Source organism: Otolemur garnettii, unplaced genomic scaffold (assembly GCF_000181295.1).
Source record: "Otolemur garnettii isolate 467f Iridium unplaced genomic scaffold, OtoGar3 scaffold00020, whole genome shotgun sequence".
Classification (NCBI taxonomy): Eukaryota; Metazoa; Chordata; class Mammalia; order Primates; family Galagidae; genus Otolemur; species Otolemur garnettii.
The window spans coordinates 1,106,553-1,124,816 of record NW_003852415.1 but is presented as its reverse complement, the minus strand read 5'-3'; the positions used below and the strand labels follow the sequence as shown (position 1 = coordinate 1,124,816).

Sequence of the window (18,264 nt, the reverse complement as noted above, 5' to 3'; positions counted from 1 at the left end):
CTGACCAGGACTTGGCTGGCCCACACTGACCTGAAGGAAAGCAAGAGGGGCTTAGAATGAGGCAGGGAGGAAGGGGCCGGTACATGTGAAGCAGAAGAATGGCTGAGAAGCCTGCCTGTGTGGTGTGCCAGGGACTGGGGGCATCCCAGCACTGGGGAGGCAGGTGGGATACTGGAGAGAACAAGGGCTTTAGCTCCTGGGGACCTGGGCCAAATCCCTGCTTTGCCACATAACAGCTGGAGGGCGGTGGCAAGGCACTGAGCTCTGTAAAAGGGTGGGATGATAATAATGTCTTCTTCATAGGGTTTGACAGCATCAAGTGAGGTAATACAGGTAATAGCATATTACATACTGTAAGGAGCTATATAAATGTTAAATTTAAGAAATAAATTCAAAGGCTGGGATATCTCAGAGGGTCATGAATAGACAATAGTAAGGGGCATCTATCACACACAGGTCAGAGTATCCCTGAAGCCCCAACAGGGGACCAGCACCCAGGGCCCCCCCGCATGGAATGCTACTCTGGACAGCCCAGCCACCCACCCTGCTCCAGCATCTTGGGCCAGAACACCACACAGGCTGAGTGCTGCTGTACCCAGGGTACCAGCTGGGGAGATGCCTGTGACCTCTGCCCATCTGAGGACTCTGGTAAGTCCCCAAGAGTCTGGATCCTCTTAGAGTGAGGGTGACACTGAAAGAAGGGGTGAGAGGAAGGGGGCGGAGGCCTTTCCTCTCTGAGCTCGGATACCTCTCTAACAGTTGAATTCAGTGAGATCTGCCCCAGTGGTAAAGGCTACATCCCTGTGGAAGGAGCCTGGACATTTGGACAGACCATGTACACAGGTACCCTTCCTCTAACGCTGCCCTCCACACTCCACTCCCTTGAGTGGGCTCCAGCCCGGTCCATGGGGTCCGTGAGGGAGTCTTGCATCCAGCTCTGGACCCCCAGCTTGCTTGCATCATTTCTGTCCCAGGACCGACTCCCTACAGAGTGTTTACTGGGAGTTCTGAAGTGTCCACATGACCCTCACCTCAATTTCCCTGCTCCCCCAAAGCTGCACCCTCCAACAACAACCTATGATGCCTTGACTGACCCTAACCTCCCCTCACAGTGGGCACAGGGACAGAGCAGAGAGTACTGACCTAGAGGCCAAAGGCAGCTGTGTATCTCCTGGGCCCCATTTATGAATGCAGAAACTTTGGGGAACCCATGCTTACATTGGGGTGATACAGGTTCTGAGCCCCTTGCTACCCTAGTCCTGAGAAACAAAAGATAGAAACAGAAGTGTCTCTGAGCTTGCTGTGTGCCGAGCACGATTTTGAGCACCTTACATTTATTCACACTTATTAATCCTCATAACAACTGCAAGAGGTTAAGGAGTATGGTATGTGGGAAACTGAGGCAAGGAGAACTTAAGCAACTTGCTGAAAACCACCCAGCTAGTAAGTGGCAGAGCTGAATTCAGACCCAGTCCGGTTTGGGAGTCCCTCATCTTGAGCACTGGCTCATGCTATTTCTCACCTCCCCCTCACCTCAGCTCTGCCTTCCCACAGATGCCGATGAGTGTGTGATGTTTGGGCCTGGTCTCTGCCCCAATGGCCAGTGCCTCAACACGGTGCCTGGCTACGTCTGCCTGTGCAACCCTGGCTACCACTACGACGCCTCCCACAGGAAGTGTGAGGGTAAGGACACACGCGGCCCCTCCCCAGCCCAGGCCCCCGCCTGAGTGCCCACCCAGCCCCAGCTGGCCAGGCCTACTCTTGCTGAGGACCCCCATGCCTGGGAGGATGCCCACTCACGTGAGGGAGCTCTGGGCTGTCAGGGATTATCCCCAGGGACCAGTTGGAAAGGTGTCTGAGGGAAAGGCCTCCTGGGCTGGGCTGGGTTGGGGGTGGAAAGCAGGGGTTACCTCTGCATTGTCAATTCCAGAAGAACCCCCTTCCCTGAGGGTAGTCAGTGGGGAGGTGGCCTTGGCACTGCGCCCTCTTTCCTGCCACCACAGATCATGATGAGTGCCAGGACATGGCCTGTGAGAACGGCGAGTGTGTGAACACAGAGGGCTCCTTCCATTGCTTCTGCAGCCCCCCCCTCACCCTTGACCTCAGCCAGCAGCGCTGCGTGAACAGCACCAGCAACACAGGTGAGTGGGCCTGGGTGGAGTTAGCAGGGGGAAGGGACCTGGCTGGGGGGCTCATATACCTCTCCATGCCCTGTGCCACCAGAGTATCTCCCTGACCATGACATCCACATGGATGTCTGCTGGAAAAAAGTCACCAATGACGTGTGCAGCCAACCCCTGCGTGGGCACCGCACCACCTATACGGAATGCTGCTGCCAAGATGGCGAGGCCTGGAGCCAGCAATGTGCTCTGTGCCCCCCTAGGAACTCTGGTGAGGAGGAACCAAGGGAAGATACCAGCAGGGCTGGGCTTAGCCCCTGGGAGGGGGATGGCCTCACTCTGGGGGGGAAGCTGGAAAGAAGGGGCAGGGCAGTCAGAGCAGTGGCTTTGTCTTCCTTCCCTGTTGTTTGGGGACAAAGCAGTGCAGGAGAGGGCCAGGAGAGGAATGCAGCTGGAACTCCCAGAGGGCACTGGTCACCTTTAGCTAGCAGGAGTCAGAACTGCTCCCTCTCCCCCTCTTCCCTGACAGAGGTTTATGCTCAGCTGTGCAACGTGGCCCGGATTGAGGCAGAGCGGGAAGCTGGGGTCCACTTACGGCCAGGCTATGAGTATGGCCCTGGGCCCGACGACCTGCACTACAGCCTCTATGGGCCCGATGGGGCCCCCTTCTACAACTACCTGGGCCCTGAGGACACCATCCCAGAGCCCCTCTTCCCCAACACAGCCAGCTACCCAGAGGACCACACACCAGTCCTTGAGCCTCCCTTGCAGCCCTCAGAACTCCAGCCCCACTATGTGGCCAGCCATCCAGGTCTGTGTTGCTGCTAAAACAGGGACGAGCTGGGCACTGAGGCTGCTTTACTTCCATCTCCTCTACCAGCCAGTCATACTGATGCAGGGTAGGACAGGGAAAGGGAACCATGAACCAAGCCAGATGTCCCTGCCCGTGGGTCCCTCAAGGGATGACTTTATATGCTGGGGTCAGAGCCTAACAACTCCGTCTGATGAACTAGCACAGGGACACAAAGAGATACAGGAGGTTTTCCCAGCCTCACAAGCTTCCGCATGGGAATTGTGAGCAAGAGCAAGCGGGTAGGCTCAGGTCTGTTTCGCTCCCTCACATCACTTAGAGGCTGCAGAATAACCCACTCTGAGGAGACCCAGCATTCAAACTTGGGACCTCAAGTATGAATTATGGATTTCCAATGACTTTAAAGGCTCATTGCAGTGACTCAATATGTGCATGGTGACAATTCCAGCACTCAAGCCTTGGATTCCAATGAGGAAGTCAGGCCTGGCACCTGTGCAGTGGACACAGACCCACCACAGACACCGCCACCACATCTGATAGATTAAAGCCCTCCAGCCCCGGGGACAGGCCTGGAGGGGTGATTGGAGAGAGAGGAGGGTTAGGCAGATATGGCCGAAGATTTGCTTTGTGTTGAATGAGGCTCCTTGGCTGCCAATTCCTTCCCCCCAAATGATATAAAGATTTTTTTTTTTTTTGGCCGGGACTGGGTTTGAACCCGCCACCTCCGGTATATGGGGCCAGCGCCCTACTCCTTTGAGCCACAAGTGCCGCCCTGATACAAAGATTTTTAAAGAAAACCCCCTAACCCCAAGCCCCCAGATATACAGACAGCTCAGCCAACCTCTCAGGAGCAGGGAATGGGTAAGCAGGGCCTGCACTGAGAGCATCCCACTGCCCCCACCTAAAGTGGCACACGCATATTTTTTTAAGAGGACTGCCTTTTGTCCTTGAATCTTCCCGTGGGGGTTTTATGATCCTCGCACGCTCTCCCCAGAGTTTGGAAGCCCTCGGCAGGGAGGCTGTGGTCCTGACGCGGGAGAGCTCTGTCGGACACACAGCCTCAGCTTTTCGCTCTGACCGCGCCCCCCCTCCCTGCCCCAGAGCCCCCGGCCGCCTTCGAAGGGCTGCAGGCGGAGGAGTGCGGCGTCCTGAATGGCTGCGAGAACGGCCGCTGCGTGCGCGTGAGGGAGGGATACACCTGCGACTGCTTTGAGGGCTTCCAGCTGGACGCGGCGCACATGGCCTGCGTGGGTGAGTTCCCAGCCCGGGCGGGGATGTCAGCCTGGCCACAGCCACTGAGCGCCGGCCGGACCCGGATGGCTGGGAGGACCTCTGCTGCCCCCTAGTGGCCCGTCTGCGTCGGGCCAGGTGAGAAAGTGCCAAAGGAAGGGGTGGCGCCGCGCTCAGAAAGTCCCTTAGAAAGCCCTTCTAAGGAGCTTGGAGACAACAGGGAGATGAGGGCAAGAGAGCAGGGCCGTGGGCACAGTATGAGCACACTGCCCCCTGCTTTGTGTCCTTGAGCTGCTTGGTTTTGGGAAATGACTTCGGTCTCTGGCTGTCATACCTAGGATTCCACAGCAGGGCAGGGGCTTGTGCTTAGTGACAAAGCCACAGAGGCAGCAGGCCAAAGGCACCTGGGCTCCCTACAGTTTTCTCTTCCTTCCCTCCCTCTTAGATGTGAATGAGTGTGAGGACTTGAACGGGCCTGCTGTGCTCTGTGCCCACGGTTACTGTGAGAACACAGAGGGCTCCTACCGCTGCCACTGCTCCCCAGGTTATGTGGCTGAGGTCGGCCCCCCACACTGCATCGCCAAGGAGTAGCAGTGAGGTGCCAGTGTGGGCAGCTACCTGGAAACAGCCTCCAGCCACACGCCGGGGCCTTGAGGATACTTTCCTAGCTGGGAAGATGCCATGAGACATCAGGCCAGAGGTTCTGCCTTGTCTGCCTTCATCTCTCCCAGCAGAGCCCCTGGCTGCGAGCTTTCATCACTGCCTCCATGCCCTTGCTTGGCTCAAATACCACCAGTCACTTTCATGCTTCAGCCACTGGCCAGGAGGCCCAGTCCACCACCTGTCTTGACCTTGCTATGGGATGCTAACCAAAGGATGGCCCTCACTCACCCCCCCCACCAAGCTGTGCAAATGTGCAATGTCCTGTAGCCTCACGCTGCAGACACCCCTTTCCAGCCATGATCCACTTATCATCCCAGTGATTCCGCAACTGGGACAGAGGATACATCTGCCCTGAGAGGGTCCTTCAGAATCTATGGAGCAAGAAAGGGCTTGAGGGAGTGTGGGGACTGACTCCAATGCCCCCTCCCAAGAACCATCACCACCACTCAGCCAGTCTGGTGTGGGCCCTGATTGTGCCGTATCTCCATCCTATAGCCAGTTTTCTGGCCCCAGGGAACGGCAGAAGATCCCCTCACTCAGAGGCATGACTAATAGTAGCTTGTTGAGTGTAAGAGGTACAAATGAAGAGGAACAAAGAGCCTGAGAAAGCAAGAAGGCAGAATGAAAAATGTGTGCAGTTGATAAGAAAGGGGGAGCCGAGGATTTATATAAGTCTAAAGAAAATACTAAGTAGCTTGCAGTAAATTAATATTCGACACCCACTCAGTGATAGCCCCTGTGCACCAGCAGCAAGGGCTGCCACAAGATCAAGCACCATCTCCACAGAACACTGCACATATACCACTCTTGCAGGAAACAGACCTCTGTTGGGTAAAAGTCAGTTTGATGTGCTAAAAACAAAAAGGTCTGTTTTCTAGGGTGGTCTTATTCAGAGAAAGCCAGATTCCCAATGTTGTTCTTCCTCCTACTTAGAAGCCCCTGCCCTCCTTCTCTTCAGGTAATGGATGGCAGGCTTCCTTCTGAGTTCACATGCAGAAACTTACTCCAGTCCAGGCTAGCTAGGAGTTCAGAACCAAGGTGGAATAAAGAAATGTACATCTGAGCTCTTCTGTTCTTGTTTTTATTTCATATTAGACCAAATTTCTTTACCATGTTGGCTAAATCTAAATATTAGAGATTAGTCCCTCCTGGTCGGGTCTGCTGACAATTGGGTTCCAGTGGGTAAGGGTTCTTTACTATTAAAAGACAAGGAAAGCTCCAACTTTGCATTTCTTCGATGAAAGGCACTGTCAATGAACAAGGCTTCACACGACTAGAGACATGAAAGTGAGTGCAACTTTTTTTGGCATTTTTCCGGCCGGGGCCGGGTTCAAACCCAGCACCCTCAGTATATGGGGCCGGCACCCTATTCACTGAACCACAGGCACCACCTGGAATGCAACTTTCTTAATTTAGTCTGTCCTGTCCTACTTGTTCCTCTGATTGTCAGCCATCACATAATTTATTGAACGCTTGCTTTGTGCCAGGCACTGTGTTGAGTACAGTACATAAATTTTACTTAATTGCCCAATAATCCCATTTACCATTTTTATTCCCAATTTACAGGTAAAGAAATTGAGACACAGAAAGCTTGCATTGCTCTAGGGCACTATACTCATTGAGATGTTTTCAGCAGACAAAAATAAATGGCTCTTAAAAGTATGGAAATAGGCCCGGTGCCTGTGGCTCAAGTGGCTAAGGCATCAGCCACATATACCTAAGGTGGCGGGTTAGAATCCAGCCTGGGCCTGCCAAACAACAACGACGGCTGCAACCAAAAAATAGCCAGGCCTTGTGGCAGGTGCCTGTGGTCCCAGCTACTTGGGAGGCTGAGGCAGGAGACTTGCTTGAGCCCAGGAGTTGGAGGTTGCTGTGAGCTGTGATGCCACAGCACTCTACCCAGGGGGATAGCTTGAGGCTCTGTCTCAAAAAAAAAAAAAAAAAAAAAAAGTATGGAAATATTTTTTCATTCATAATAAAAGAAATACAACTTAAAACCACACAGATATCTTTTAAAATTTTCAGATGGGCAAAGATCAAGAAATTTGTTAAAACTCTTTGTTGGCAAGCATTGGGTAATAGGCACTCTCATAATAGTTGATGGGAGTATAAATTGGTACAACCTCTGAAGAGGACAATATGGCAATGTCTTTCAAAATTATAAAAGCACTAATTCTTTGATCTAGTAATTCCACTTCTAGGAATTTAACCTTCATATATGCTTTCACCAAGTGTGAAATAACATATGTAGGATTTTTTTAATTACAGTGTTATCTGTAACAGCAGATTAGAAATAGATTAGAAGCAATCAATTGCTATGGGACCCTAAACTAGTTCTAAATACCTTAATAAGAAAAATATCCAAAATAGATTAAGGGGAAAAGGGAGATTGTATAACAACAGGTGACATATGCTGCTATTTGTCTAAAGAAAGGGGAAAGAGAAGTGGTTATCTGCTAACCTCCTCCTTGCCACTCTATATCCCAACATTCAGAGAATTTCTTACTATTCCCCAAATATACCCTGCAGACACAGGACCTTCTTAAGTACTATTCCCAGGGCTCCCCCAACCCTCTCACCTGTCCTTCCAGAGACACTGCATGCATATACACATATGTCCTTTATTAAAAACACAAACAGCACACCATGAATGCTGTTCTACACTTTGCTTTTTCACTTCATATTTGCAAACAGAGCTGCCTTGTTCCCTGTTGTGGCTGTATTCTATTCCACTGACTGGATAAACCATAATTTATTTAATCCCCCATTGACAGACATTTCCATTGTTTCCTATCTTTTGCTTATAAAAAATGTTGTAATAAATATTCTTGTGCATATGTTATTTCACATTATATTTATGGGAATTTATCTATGGGATAAATTCTTAGAAACAATGGTGGTTTGTGGGGAAGGCGACAGGGTGGACAGGTACAGAATTGGAAGATTTTTTTGTTGTATCCCTTTTTGTATCTTGCTGACTTTTGTACCATGTATATTACCTACTCAAAAAAATAAAATATTTTTAAATACAGCTACTGGTCACAAACTGCTTAAATGCTCCCTCTCTTTATATATTTGTCTCAATATAACTTACAGTTAAAGCCAGTGATATTATTTGCAAATTTCTTAAAGCAAATTTCTGTTAGGCAGCTCTGTGGCATTTTTATAGAGAAAGAAGGGCAAACAGAGATTTAAAAAAAAAAAAAAAGCAGTCATAAACATCAATGCTAAGAAAAGTAGAGGAGTTTTCTGTCTTTCAAAGATGCAGAAGTCAGGCTAGGTCCCGCCCAAAGCCAGCTGCACATCAGCTTGGAGCCAGAGTTCAAGGGAGAACTGCACCACTGTGATCAGTGCTGCCCACTTTGTTATAGAGGGTGGCTCTTGCCAAGTGTTAGCCCTGTACTCTAAGGCCTTACAACAAATGACAAAGGAGGCTGGGTCAGGAGGCTCACACCTAGAATCCTAGCACTTTAGGAGGCCAAAGGCCAGGAGTTTAAGAACAAGACTCCATCCTCTTAAGAAAGTTAGAGAAAGAAAAGTAATTTCCTAAACACTTACTTTTAGTAGTGCTTCCTAAACTCTTTTTTTTTGAGACAGAGCCTCAAGCTGTCCCCCTGGGTACAATGCCGTGGCCTCACAGCTCACAGCAACCTCCAACTCCTGGGCTTAAGCGAGTCTCCTGCCTCCACCTCCCAAGTAGCTAGGACCACAGGCGCCCACCACAACGCCCAATTATTTTTTGGTTGGAGCCATCATTGTTGTTTGGCAGGCCCAGGCTGGATTTGAACTCGCCACCTTAGGTGTATGTGGCTGGCACCTTAGCACTTGAGCCACAGGTGCCAAGCTACCTAAACTCTTACTTCTGGTTTTCTTCTAATCCCTTGTAAATAGTCAATATTTCCATACAAAGAAACTAAGGGTGGGTGGGACACATACAGCTCCCAAGCCAGTAGTCACTACCATCATATAACTCAAGTGTGACACAGTAAGATCTGGATACTGACCAGTAGGCCCCTTCTTTAAACCAACAGCATAAAGCTGATTCACAGCATAGAGCAGATTCAGGGGTCGCTTGGTTTTGGTTCTTGTGTGATGCCTTGGGCAGTGGCATCCATAAAAAGTAAAATAATGCCAAGTCTGCAAAAAATAAGGACTTGACTATAAAGGACGCCAAGAGCCAGATGACATCTGAGCAAGATGATCTGCAGCTAAGGGGTGGACCCTTGGGCCATTCGTCTGCAGGAGCTCCTTATGGAGAAAGAGCCAGATCCTTTAGCACATAGTCATTTGTTAATTACTCCCCTCACCTGTGTTGTAGGGTCTCAATGTGTGACACTTGACAACCTTCCTTTGAAAGTAATGGGAAGGTAAAAGATCTTCTAGTTGATAGTGGAAGAATATAAAATTTTCCTAAATGAATTCATACAGTGAACAAAAGTTGTGAAAATGACCACTGGCTTTTATGGGCCACCAAAAGAATATCTGGCCAGAAATGTCTGCAGATTTTTTTTTCTTTTAATTTCAGGTTAATATGAGGGTATAACTAGGTCACAATATTTGAATATGTTAGGTAGAGTCCCTCTTGTAGTTCTGCAGATTTTAAGCCCACTTTACCATGCATTCTGTTTATGCCCGTTAGTGTTCCCTTGGTGTCATCATTCCTCTATGCCCAGTGTGTGTGTGTGTTTGGAGACTCTTGCTCTATTCCCAATGGCCTCAGCCTAGCTCACAGCAACCTCAAACTTCTGAGTTTAAGCAATCCTCCTGCCTCAGCCTCTGGCCTCTTAGCTGGAACTACAGAGGCCCATCTGGATTTTTCTATTTTTAGTAAAAATGGGGTCTCATTTGTGCTCAAGCTCGTTTCAAACTTCTGACATCAAGGGATCCTCCCACATCTGCCTCCCAGAGTACTAGGACTACAGGCATCAGCCATGGTACCCTTCCTATGCCCTGTGTTCTTAAATCATCTCCCTCCAAAGGAGACATTTTGCTACCACTTCTGGTTTCCCCATGAAGCTTTTTCAGTGTGTAGTGAGGTGATTCCCCAAATCCACCTTCTTCTAAACACAAAATTCCTATAAGTACTTACATACAGGTTTCTGCATGCTAAGGGACCCTGTTTCTGCCTAGTTGATTGCTGCAATTTAGCGATTTATTTATTTAGCAACTAAAGCTATTCTCTGCTTATGCTCAGCAGGAGTTTTAAAACCACCAAATCAATAAGCCACAAAAATATTCTGGAAGAATAGATTCTAACCTTTAAAATGTAGCAAACTCTCTTTTTAAGGATGAAGAAAGGAGGCAGTGCCTCTGGCTTAAAGGATTAAGGCGCCGGCCCCATATGTCAGAGGTGGTGGGTTCAAACCCAGCCCTGGCCAAAAACCAAAAAAAAAAAAAAAAAAAAAAAAAAAAAGGATGATGAAAGGATTTAGATAACCTGAACTGAAAGTCTCATCAGACAAGGTATTGGCAGCAACTTTGTCTGAGGAATGTGTGTGCACATGTGCTGTGCTATGGCAGCCAAGAAATCTGCTCAGGTTCCTCAATGTCCCAGTCTTTCTTCTAATCACAAGATGGGTTTGTTTTCTCCTAAGTCCTGAATTTTTCCACATTGAAAATATAAGTAGGCTCGGCGCCTATGGCTCAAGCCGCTAAGGCGCCAGCCACATACACCTAAGGTGGCGGGTTCAAATCCAACCCAGACCCGCCAAACAACAATAATGGCTGGAACCAAAAAAAATAGCCAGGCATTGTGGCAGGCGCCTGTGGTCCCAGCTACTTGGGAGGCTGAGGCAGGAGACTCGCTTGAGCCCAGGAGTTGGAGGTTGCTGTGAGCAGTGAAGCCATAGCACTCTACTTGGGGACAGCTTGAGGCTCTGTCTCAAACAAAAAAAAGAGAAAATTTTTCAAAAGAAGAAAATATAAGTAAGCTCCAGTCTCAGATACTTTGTTTCTAAATTCTATCTCCTTTTTTTTTTTTTTTACAGTTTTTTTGGCCAGGGCTGGGTTTGAACCCTCCACCTCTGGCATATGGGGCCATATGCCGGTGCCTTACTCCTCTAATCCAGTCCAAAAAACAAATGTATACTGTAACAAACTTGGAGGCTCCCAAGCAAAAGACAGATTTAACCAATAACTCATACACAATCAACTTTTGTTTCCCCAACAGGGCGTGGTGGCTCACAGCTATAACCTTAGCACTTCGGGAGGCTGCGGTGGGAGGATCACTTGAGGCCAAAAGTTAGAAACCAGCTTGAGCAACAGCAAGACCTCATGCCCTGCAAAAATATACAAAAATTAGCTAGGCGTTGTGGTGGGCCTGTAATCCCCCCTACTCAGGAAGCTGAGGTCGGTGGATTACTCAAGCCTAGGAGTTTGAGGTTGCAGTGAGTTAATGATGCCATTGCACTCTAGCCCAGGCAATAGAGTAAGACCCTGTCCCAAAACAAAGATGAAAACAAACAAACAAAAAATCATTTCTTGTGATGATGGGGTAGATGATTTTTCTTCTTTTAGTTGTCTATCCATACAGTACTAGGATCCCAGTATTTCAAGGTCTGTAGCCTATTTAAGTGCCATACCTAAACTTTAACTCATTGGAATTTGTGGTTTAAGAAAAAAGTAGGGTTGCCAGGTTTAGCAAATAAAAATACAGGATGACAAGTTAAATTTGGATTTCAGACAAACAATAAAGAATTTTTTAGTGTAACTATATCCCAAATACTACATGACACATAACCTCATACACTAAAAAGTATTTTTGTTTATCTGAAATTCAAATTAACTGAATATCCTGCGTTTCATTTAGTATCTATTACTTAGATCACTAAGTATCTATTATCTATACCAACTAAGGGACCATTTATTTCCTGCTATGCCTGCAACCAGAGATACTTTATGCCACAAAGTAGGTGAAGCAACATATCCTAAAAAGGATTCAGTCACAAAATTGTCACAGAATCTTGAAATGTCTTCAGTATAGAGTAGGAAGGTTATTTTTCAAATAATTCAGGTCTAAGATTTCTGAGTAATGGACTTTTATGAATTCTACCAGATCTTTGAGTCTGAGAATGAAATGTACGTGCCCTATCAAATGGGAAGTAGAGAATGGGCTGCACATTGCACACAAAAGATAATTGTCCCTAGAGGAGTTGCAGATGTGGCCGTTGTGTCACATTTGTGTCATTAGGTGGCAGAGAGAAAAAAGGCCATGTATACATTCAGTGTTCTGACCTATGAATGTTTGAATGATTAATAGTCTGACACAGGAGAGAAAAAAAAAAAAAGGAAGTCCAGTGGCACATTCAGGCAGGATAAAATGAAAAATAGTACGTTTCATTTGCCTTTCTCATTCTCTGTGACCCTGATGCAAACACAATAAGGACTTTTCCTTTAAAATTAAGCTTTTATACACAGCTATACACATATGTACAAGCAGTTTTGAGGGCCAGAGAAGTAACTCCAAATTTTGGAGCCTTGGAAGCTCTATAAATTAATGCTGAGTTTCAACCAGTGATTAAGTCTGAGATAACAGCATCTGGAGGCTTGGCCTTAGAAAGGGGGGGGTTGGAGAGATGGATGAAAAATTAAGCCAAGAGCACAAAAGCTTCACATTCTGAAAATAACAGTGGTAAAATTAAACACTCCTAGACTGAGGAAAATAAAATTCAGAGAGGGACATTATTAGAAAGAAACCTCTAGAACTGTACTAATCCCAGTTTCCTCAAATTGGTACAATGCCAGCAATCTCAGGGTCACCTATGATTGCATCAAAGTTTAACAGAGAATGATGACCCACAGGAGCAGCCTTGCTCTGCTTGAGGATTGTTCAACACTTGAAATGAGCTTCGGATCAGTTCTTGGCTGAAGTCCACCTGGGCTCCTTTCACGAAGGCCAAGCTATCAGAGTCAACCACCACTCTTGCCCCACCCTGTTCAAACACCCTGAAAAGACAAGAGGAAGGCGTTAATGAATACCACAAAGACCAAAACACAGTGAACCCAGAATTGTGTATCCTCTGTCTTCTAAAGTGCAGAGGGACCATTCCTTATTACTTCTAAGAGGGATGATTTTCTTTCAGGCAAAACGATTCAGTGGAATGAATACTGAGGAAGTTTAGGGACTTAGGCCTGGAATCTAGTCCAGCCTGACTCTACTGACTACCCTATAAACGTAGACAGGCCAATTTTCCTCTTATAACAATTGTTTTGAATCAAGACAACAAATCTTTACGGCATCCTCATTGTATGAGAAGGGTGGTATTAACCAACCCTAGAAAATCCTTTAAAATTTGGAACAAAAGTGCACCTGAAACTGGAGACACTTTTATCCCTACCTTACATCCTCTGAAGACCCACCCCTTCCTCCTTGCCTGTCGTCAGGGTTGATAACTGTATCCAGTGAAAATTTGTATTGGAATCCGGAGCATCCACCTCCCTCCACCTGCAGCCTGAGGAATTCTGACCCTTCGGTGATTTCCAGAAGCCTCTGAAATGCAGGAAGGGGGATCAAGGTTGCCTGACAATGGGAGTTAAAAGGGTGGGTGAAGGGGAGATCACATGGACACTGCCGCTTTGCCTCCAGCATCCTACCTGGACGCAGCTATCCGTGAGGCGGATCTGCCCTTCACCCGCCTCGGAGCTGGAGGATGATACTTCCCGACGCGCCTGAAGTCCCAAGGAGGCTGCGAGAAGCCTGCAGGGCAAGAGAGAAGGATGAGCCCGGGAGCAGAGGGGGACTTGGCGATCCTCACCTGCAGTCTCACTCTAAACAGGCGACCCTCACGTGGACGGCCTCACACCAAACCCTCACCTCCCCCGCGGGCCTTAGTTTCCCGTTTGTCCTGGAGGCGCAGAACCTAACACCATTTTCAGATGCCTGGCTAGCCTTGGTACCTGCCCCTTGGCCAGGGGGTGACCGCTCTGAGCGTCGCGGCCCCTATGGACAACCCCCGGGCGGCCGCCATCTTCCTCCTCAAGCTCCGCCCGTCGCGTCCCGCGTGTCTCCAACTCCCCAATCTAAGCCACGGAAGGCGGGGAGACTGGGCAGGGGGGCGGGATCGCGATGAGACCACGCCTACCAACATGCCTATTGGGTAGTACGGAGGGGGCAGCGGCTTGATTGGCTGGAAATGGTCCTTATTGAGGAAGCGGGGACTACCAGTAGAGCCAGGAGGAGCGCTAAGGGGAGGAGCGGGGCGGGACCGGAGCTGGGTCATCCCCAGCTGGGCCTCTGAGCTGACAGGATGGGCGGGGCTAGCGGGCTTCTGAGGCAGACAGAGCGGGAGCTAGTTCCCGCGAGCCGTGGGCGGGGCGCGGGCGGGCCTCAGCCTCGGTTGCTGATGACCGATCGCCTGACTGGGCTCCTCCCCGGACCCGCCCCCATAGGTTTATCTTGTGACCGCGGGCGGTCACGTCTTCTTTCCTCGAGCTTGGACCCTCGTTATCAACCATGCTTTTCCTGGACGTCGCGTTCGTGCTCCTGGTGCTCATCACCGCCGCGCAGGCCGAGCCCGTGCAGTTCAAGGACTGCGGTGAGCCCCGGGCCAGTCCGAGGTTCCGGCACCCTCTGAGGAAGCCCCCACTGGAGCCGTGCCGAGACCCCTCCAGCCTGGGTTGGGCGGGTCCCTTGGGTGGTCAGGTTCAGCCTAGGACTCTTGAGTGGAGCGGTTTGAGTTGCGGGAGGAGGTGCCTGCCTCAGTGAAACTCGACTGCACACAACTTTGTCTCTTTCCTTGGAACTTCACGTTTTGGGATCCCTGACTTTCCTGGAGGTGGGGCCTTTAGCTGAAGTTTTGTAAAGTTTGTAGGGCAGATAACAGAAGGTCTGCATAAAGCACCGAGGTGGAGGGCAGGGGCGCAGACCTCTATTTATGTCTTCTATCTTGTGTTCCCCTTCCTCTTTGCTTTTCTTTTTGCTTTACTTTTTGCTGACAAAGTCAAAGTCAATTTCCCTTTTCCTAATTTATTCTGTTACAAATAGGGCTTCCTTTGGGCCCTGGAATCTTTTGATTCTTAATCACTTTTTCCTCCCATAGTACTTCCCTCTCGCCGCTGTGGTTGGAATCTTTGTTGGAAATCATAACAGGGGGTAGAAATTCTGAGTGCCTTCATTCAGTCAAGTCAATAGAGCAGAACTCCAACAATTCTGTTCGAAGATGGAGATGGAGGGAAAGATTCAATGATCAATGAATGAGGCAAGAAACTGATTTTGTAACATTTGTGAGTTACAAAGGAAGCATGGAGATTGTGTAGTCAAACACTGAGTTCCAGGGATGTTTAGTAGCCTACCCCATGTCACACAGCAGAATAGAGAACCAGAGTAAGTTTGCTTCTTTCTATCCAGTGCCCAGGTAATAGTAACTGTTCGACAAATGTTTGTTTGTTTTGAGACAATCTTGCACTGTCTCCTGGGAAGAGTGCCATGGCCTCAGCCTAGCTCACAGCAACCTTGAACTCCTGGGCTTAAGTAATCCTGCCTCAGCTTCCTAAGTAGCCAGGACTACAGGCATGCACCACCATGCCCAGCTAATTTTTCTGGTTTTGGTAGAGACAGTATCTGGCCTTGCTCAAATTGGTCTCAAACTGCCACCTCAAGTGATCTTCCTCCCTCAGCCTCCCACAGTGCTAGGATACAGGCATGAGCCACCTCACCTGGCCTCAACAAATATTTGTTGAAAAAGTAAATGAGGAAATGTATACTCTTTCTACTTGGTCATGAAAATTCATATTGAGGCAAAAGCAAAGTTGAGGATTAGGGAACAGGAATAATTAAGGAATAGACTGCTGGCCTATTAACACTTGACAAATGCAATTCAATGCTTCCATTGAATTAAGAGACTGTCACCTAGAAGATGCTGTCAGATCACTCCCTTTCCATTAAACTCTTTTTTTTTTTTTTTTTTTTTGAGACAGAGTGTTTCAGCATGGTGTCACAGCACACAGCAACCTCAAAGTCTTTTGGGCTTAAGCAATTCTCTTGCCTCAGCCTCCCAAGTAGCTGGAACTACAGGCGGCTGGCTATTTTTTTGGTGTTGTCATTGTTGTTTAGCAGGCCTGGCCCAGGTTTGAACCCGCCAGCCCCTGTATATATAGCCAGTGCCCTAACCACTGAGCTATGGGTGCCAAGCCCCTCCATTAAACCTGTGACCAACATTTGGATGAAGGCTGGATTACAGGCTCACACCTGTAATCCTAGCACTCTGGAAGGTGGAGATGGTGGATTGCTTGAGCTCAGGAGTTCAAGATCAGCCTGAGCAAGAGCCAGACCCCATCTCTAAAACACAGCTGGGCATTGTGGTATGTGCCTATAGTCCCAGCTACTTGAGAGGCGGAGGGAAGAGGATTGCTTGAGCCCAGGAGTTTGAGGTTGCTGTGAGCTATGATGCCGCAGCACTACGAGCACTATGAAACTCTGTCTCAAAAAAAAGAAAAACAATATTTGGATGAAGACCCTGTATTAATTTTATCAATATTAACTCCTTTAGTTCTCACGGTTTGGGTTTTTTGTTGTTGTTGTTGTTGTTGTTGTTCTTTTATTTGTTTGTTTGTTTTTGAGACACAGTCTCATGATTTCACCCTCAGTAGGATGCTGTGGCATCACAGCTCACAGCAACCTCCAACTTTTATGCTTAAATGCTTCTCTTGCCTCAGCCTCCCAAGTAGCTGGGACTACACGTGCCCGCCACAATGCCCGACTATTTTCTTGTTGCAGTAGTTTAGCTGGCCCAGGCTGGGTTTGAACCTGCCACCTTTGGTGTATGTGGCTGGCGCCATAACCACTGTGCCGTGCCGCTCATAATCTGTTTTTCAGACAAGGAAACTGGAGTACATAGAGTAATTTGCCCAAGTCTCACAGCTAGTAAGTTATAGAAAACTGGGCTCAGCGCCTATGGTTCAAGTGGCTAAGGCACCAGCCACATACACCTAAGGTGGTGGGTTCAAATCCAGCCCAGGCCCACCAAGACAATGACGGCTGCAACCAAAAAATAGCTGGGCGTTGTGGCGGGTGCCTGTGGTCCCAGCTACTTGCTTGAATAGTAGCTCAAGCAAGTAGCTGGAGACTCGCTTGAGCCTAGGAGTTGGAGGTTGAGCAAGTAGCTCAAGCAAGTAGCTGGAGACTTGCTTGAGCCCAGGAGTTGGAAGTTGCCATGAGCTGTGATGCTACGGCACTCTACCCAGGAGGATAGCTTGAGGCTCTGTCTCAAAAAAAAAAAAGTTATAGAAAACTAATGAGCCTTTGTGCATAACTTTGGGTTTCAATGATAACACTTTTTTAAAAGAAGAAGAAGGGAAATAAATCCAGAAATTACTCATTTGAAAAAAAGAAAACCAAGAATACACTTATGGGAAGACCTTCTTAAAGGGAAGGAACGTTTCAATTACAGATTTTCAATTTACTTTAGAATTGGGAAATAGAAAGTAAGAACTTTGGCAGCACCTACATCAAAAGATTTTGTGTTCTCCTCCACACTCCCCTTCCATGGGGTGGGATTTCATCAGGTGAGAAGTGGGGCCAGGCAAATTAGTTTAGTAATGTTTGTAGATTAGAGCTGAGAAGTTAGTTCTGTTGACATTGGAAGTCTAAGAACCTCTTGTCAGTAAACTACTGCATGAAAGAGCTACAAGTGCTACTCTTTACTTATTTCCTACTAGATTATGTGGCCCAGCCTTGACAGAAACAGGTAGAAGCTGGACGTGGAAAGCTTTAACATAAGCACTGGTTTTCAATAGAGTATTGATTAAAGTTCAAGATTTTGGGTTTTTCTCCACAGAAGAAGGGATGGAGTGAAGAGAGTGCTCTTCGAACTGTTTTGGGTGCTTAGAGTATGTACAGTCTTGAGAACTTTGCTATGACGGGGAAGCAAGGGGGATAAAGGACTGTAAGGTATTATGTATAGACCTAGCTGGAGCAGCGTTGATCAAGGTGATGATAGAGGTTATTTAAAGAGACTGTCCCACCCAAGAGTAGGCATAGGCAGAGAAAACAAAGTGCTTCCACTTAGGTTTCTCAGTGCATATCATATTTTATTTATATTTGTTTGTTTTTATTTTTATTTATTTATTTTTTTGAGACAGAGCCTCAAGCTATTGCCCTGGGTAGAGTGCCATGGCATCCCAGCTCACAGCAACCTCCAAGTCCTAGGCTTAAACAGTTCTCTTGCCTCAGCCTCCCAAGTAGCTAGGACTACAGGCGCTGGGCCCTACGCCCAGCCATTTTTTGGTTGTAGTTATCATTGCTGTTTGGCAGGCCTGGGCTGGATTCAAACCCACCAGCTCTATTGTATGTGGCTGGTGCTTTAGCCACTTGAGCTATAGGCACCAAGCCTGTTTTTATTTTTAGAGGTAGAATCTCACTCTGTCACCCATACTGGAGGACAATGGTATTGTCACAGCTCACTGCAATCCCAGATTCCAGGGCTCAAGGAATCCTCCTGTTTC

At 48.0% G+C, this 18,264-nt stretch overlaps 3 protein-coding genes and 1 non-coding gene across 5 annotated transcripts in view; 3 read left to right on the top strand and 1 right to left on the bottom strand.

Moving 5' to 3' along the window:
- The window catches only part of LTBP2 (latent transforming growth factor beta binding protein 2), a 101,014-nt gene extending 96,262 nt beyond the window's left edge, over nucleotides 1-4,752 (top strand). Inside the window, exons 31-38 of the mRNA XM_023511488.1 lie at nucleotides 457-648; nucleotides 760-843; nucleotides 1,555-1,683; nucleotides 2,004-2,141; nucleotides 2,224-2,391; nucleotides 2,650-2,931; nucleotides 4,033-4,182; nucleotides 4,607-4,752. Of these exons, the coding sequence (XP_023367256.1) occupies nucleotides 457-648; nucleotides 760-843; nucleotides 1,555-1,683; nucleotides 2,004-2,141; nucleotides 2,224-2,391; nucleotides 2,650-2,931; nucleotides 4,033-4,182; nucleotides 4,607-4,752 (1,289 nt within the window). The remainder of the gene's footprint in view (nucleotides 1-456; nucleotides 649-759; nucleotides 844-1,554; nucleotides 1,684-2,003; nucleotides 2,142-2,223; nucleotides 2,392-2,649; nucleotides 2,932-4,032; nucleotides 4,183-4,606) is intronic.
- Nucleotides 4,753-11,959: 7,207 nt separating this feature from the next.
- LOC111724232 lies at nucleotides 11,960-12,091 on the top strand. Its single transcript, XR_002772563.1, has one exon. It is a non-coding gene; the product is annotated as a small nucleolar RNA SNORA17 (small nucleolar RNA).
- Nucleotides 12,092-12,214: 123 nt separating this feature from the next.
- Nucleotides 12,215-13,821, bottom strand: ISCA2 (iron-sulfur cluster assembly 2). Its single transcript, XM_003786911.2, has 4 exons — nucleotides 13,720-13,821; nucleotides 13,417-13,519; nucleotides 13,197-13,312; nucleotides 12,215-12,768 (listed from the first exon to the last, which is right to left on the bottom strand). The coding sequence occupies exons 1-4, from the start codon at nucleotides 13,788-13,790 to the stop codon at nucleotides 12,594-12,596; spliced, it is 465 nt and encodes a 154-aa protein (XP_003786959.1). The 5' UTR covers nucleotides 13,791-13,821; the 3' UTR covers nucleotides 12,215-12,593.
- Nucleotides 13,822-14,122: 301 nt separating this feature from the next.
- The window catches only part of NPC2 (NPC intracellular cholesterol transporter 2), a 16,493-nt gene continuing 12,351 nt past the window's right edge, over nucleotides 14,123-18,264 (top strand). For both annotated transcript variants that reach the window (XM_023511553.1, XM_012803500.2), the window contains exon 1: nucleotides 14,123-14,357. In XM_023511553.1, the coding sequence (XP_023367321.1) occupies nucleotides 14,276-14,357 (82 nt within the window). In that variant the 5' untranslated portion in view covers nucleotides 14,123-14,275. The remainder of the gene's footprint in view (nucleotides 14,358-18,264) is intronic.

What these genes read in the sequence shown, in the direction of transcription:
- ISCA2 (XM_003786911.2), bottom strand. Translation starts at nt 13,790, where the DNA reads ATGGCGGCCGCCCGGGGGTTGTCCATAGGGGCCGCGACGCTCAGAGCG. An exon ending in TCACGGATAGCTGCGTCCAG is followed by an intron (nt 13,313 to 13,416) that starts GTAGGATGCTGG and finishes CCTGCATTTCAG; the next exon opens with AGGCTTCTGGAAATCACCGA. An exon ending in GTTATCAACCCTGACGACAG is followed by an intron (nt 12,769 to 13,196) that starts GCAAGGAGGAAG and finishes TTGTCTTTTCAG; the next exon opens with GGTGTTTGAACAGGGTGGGG.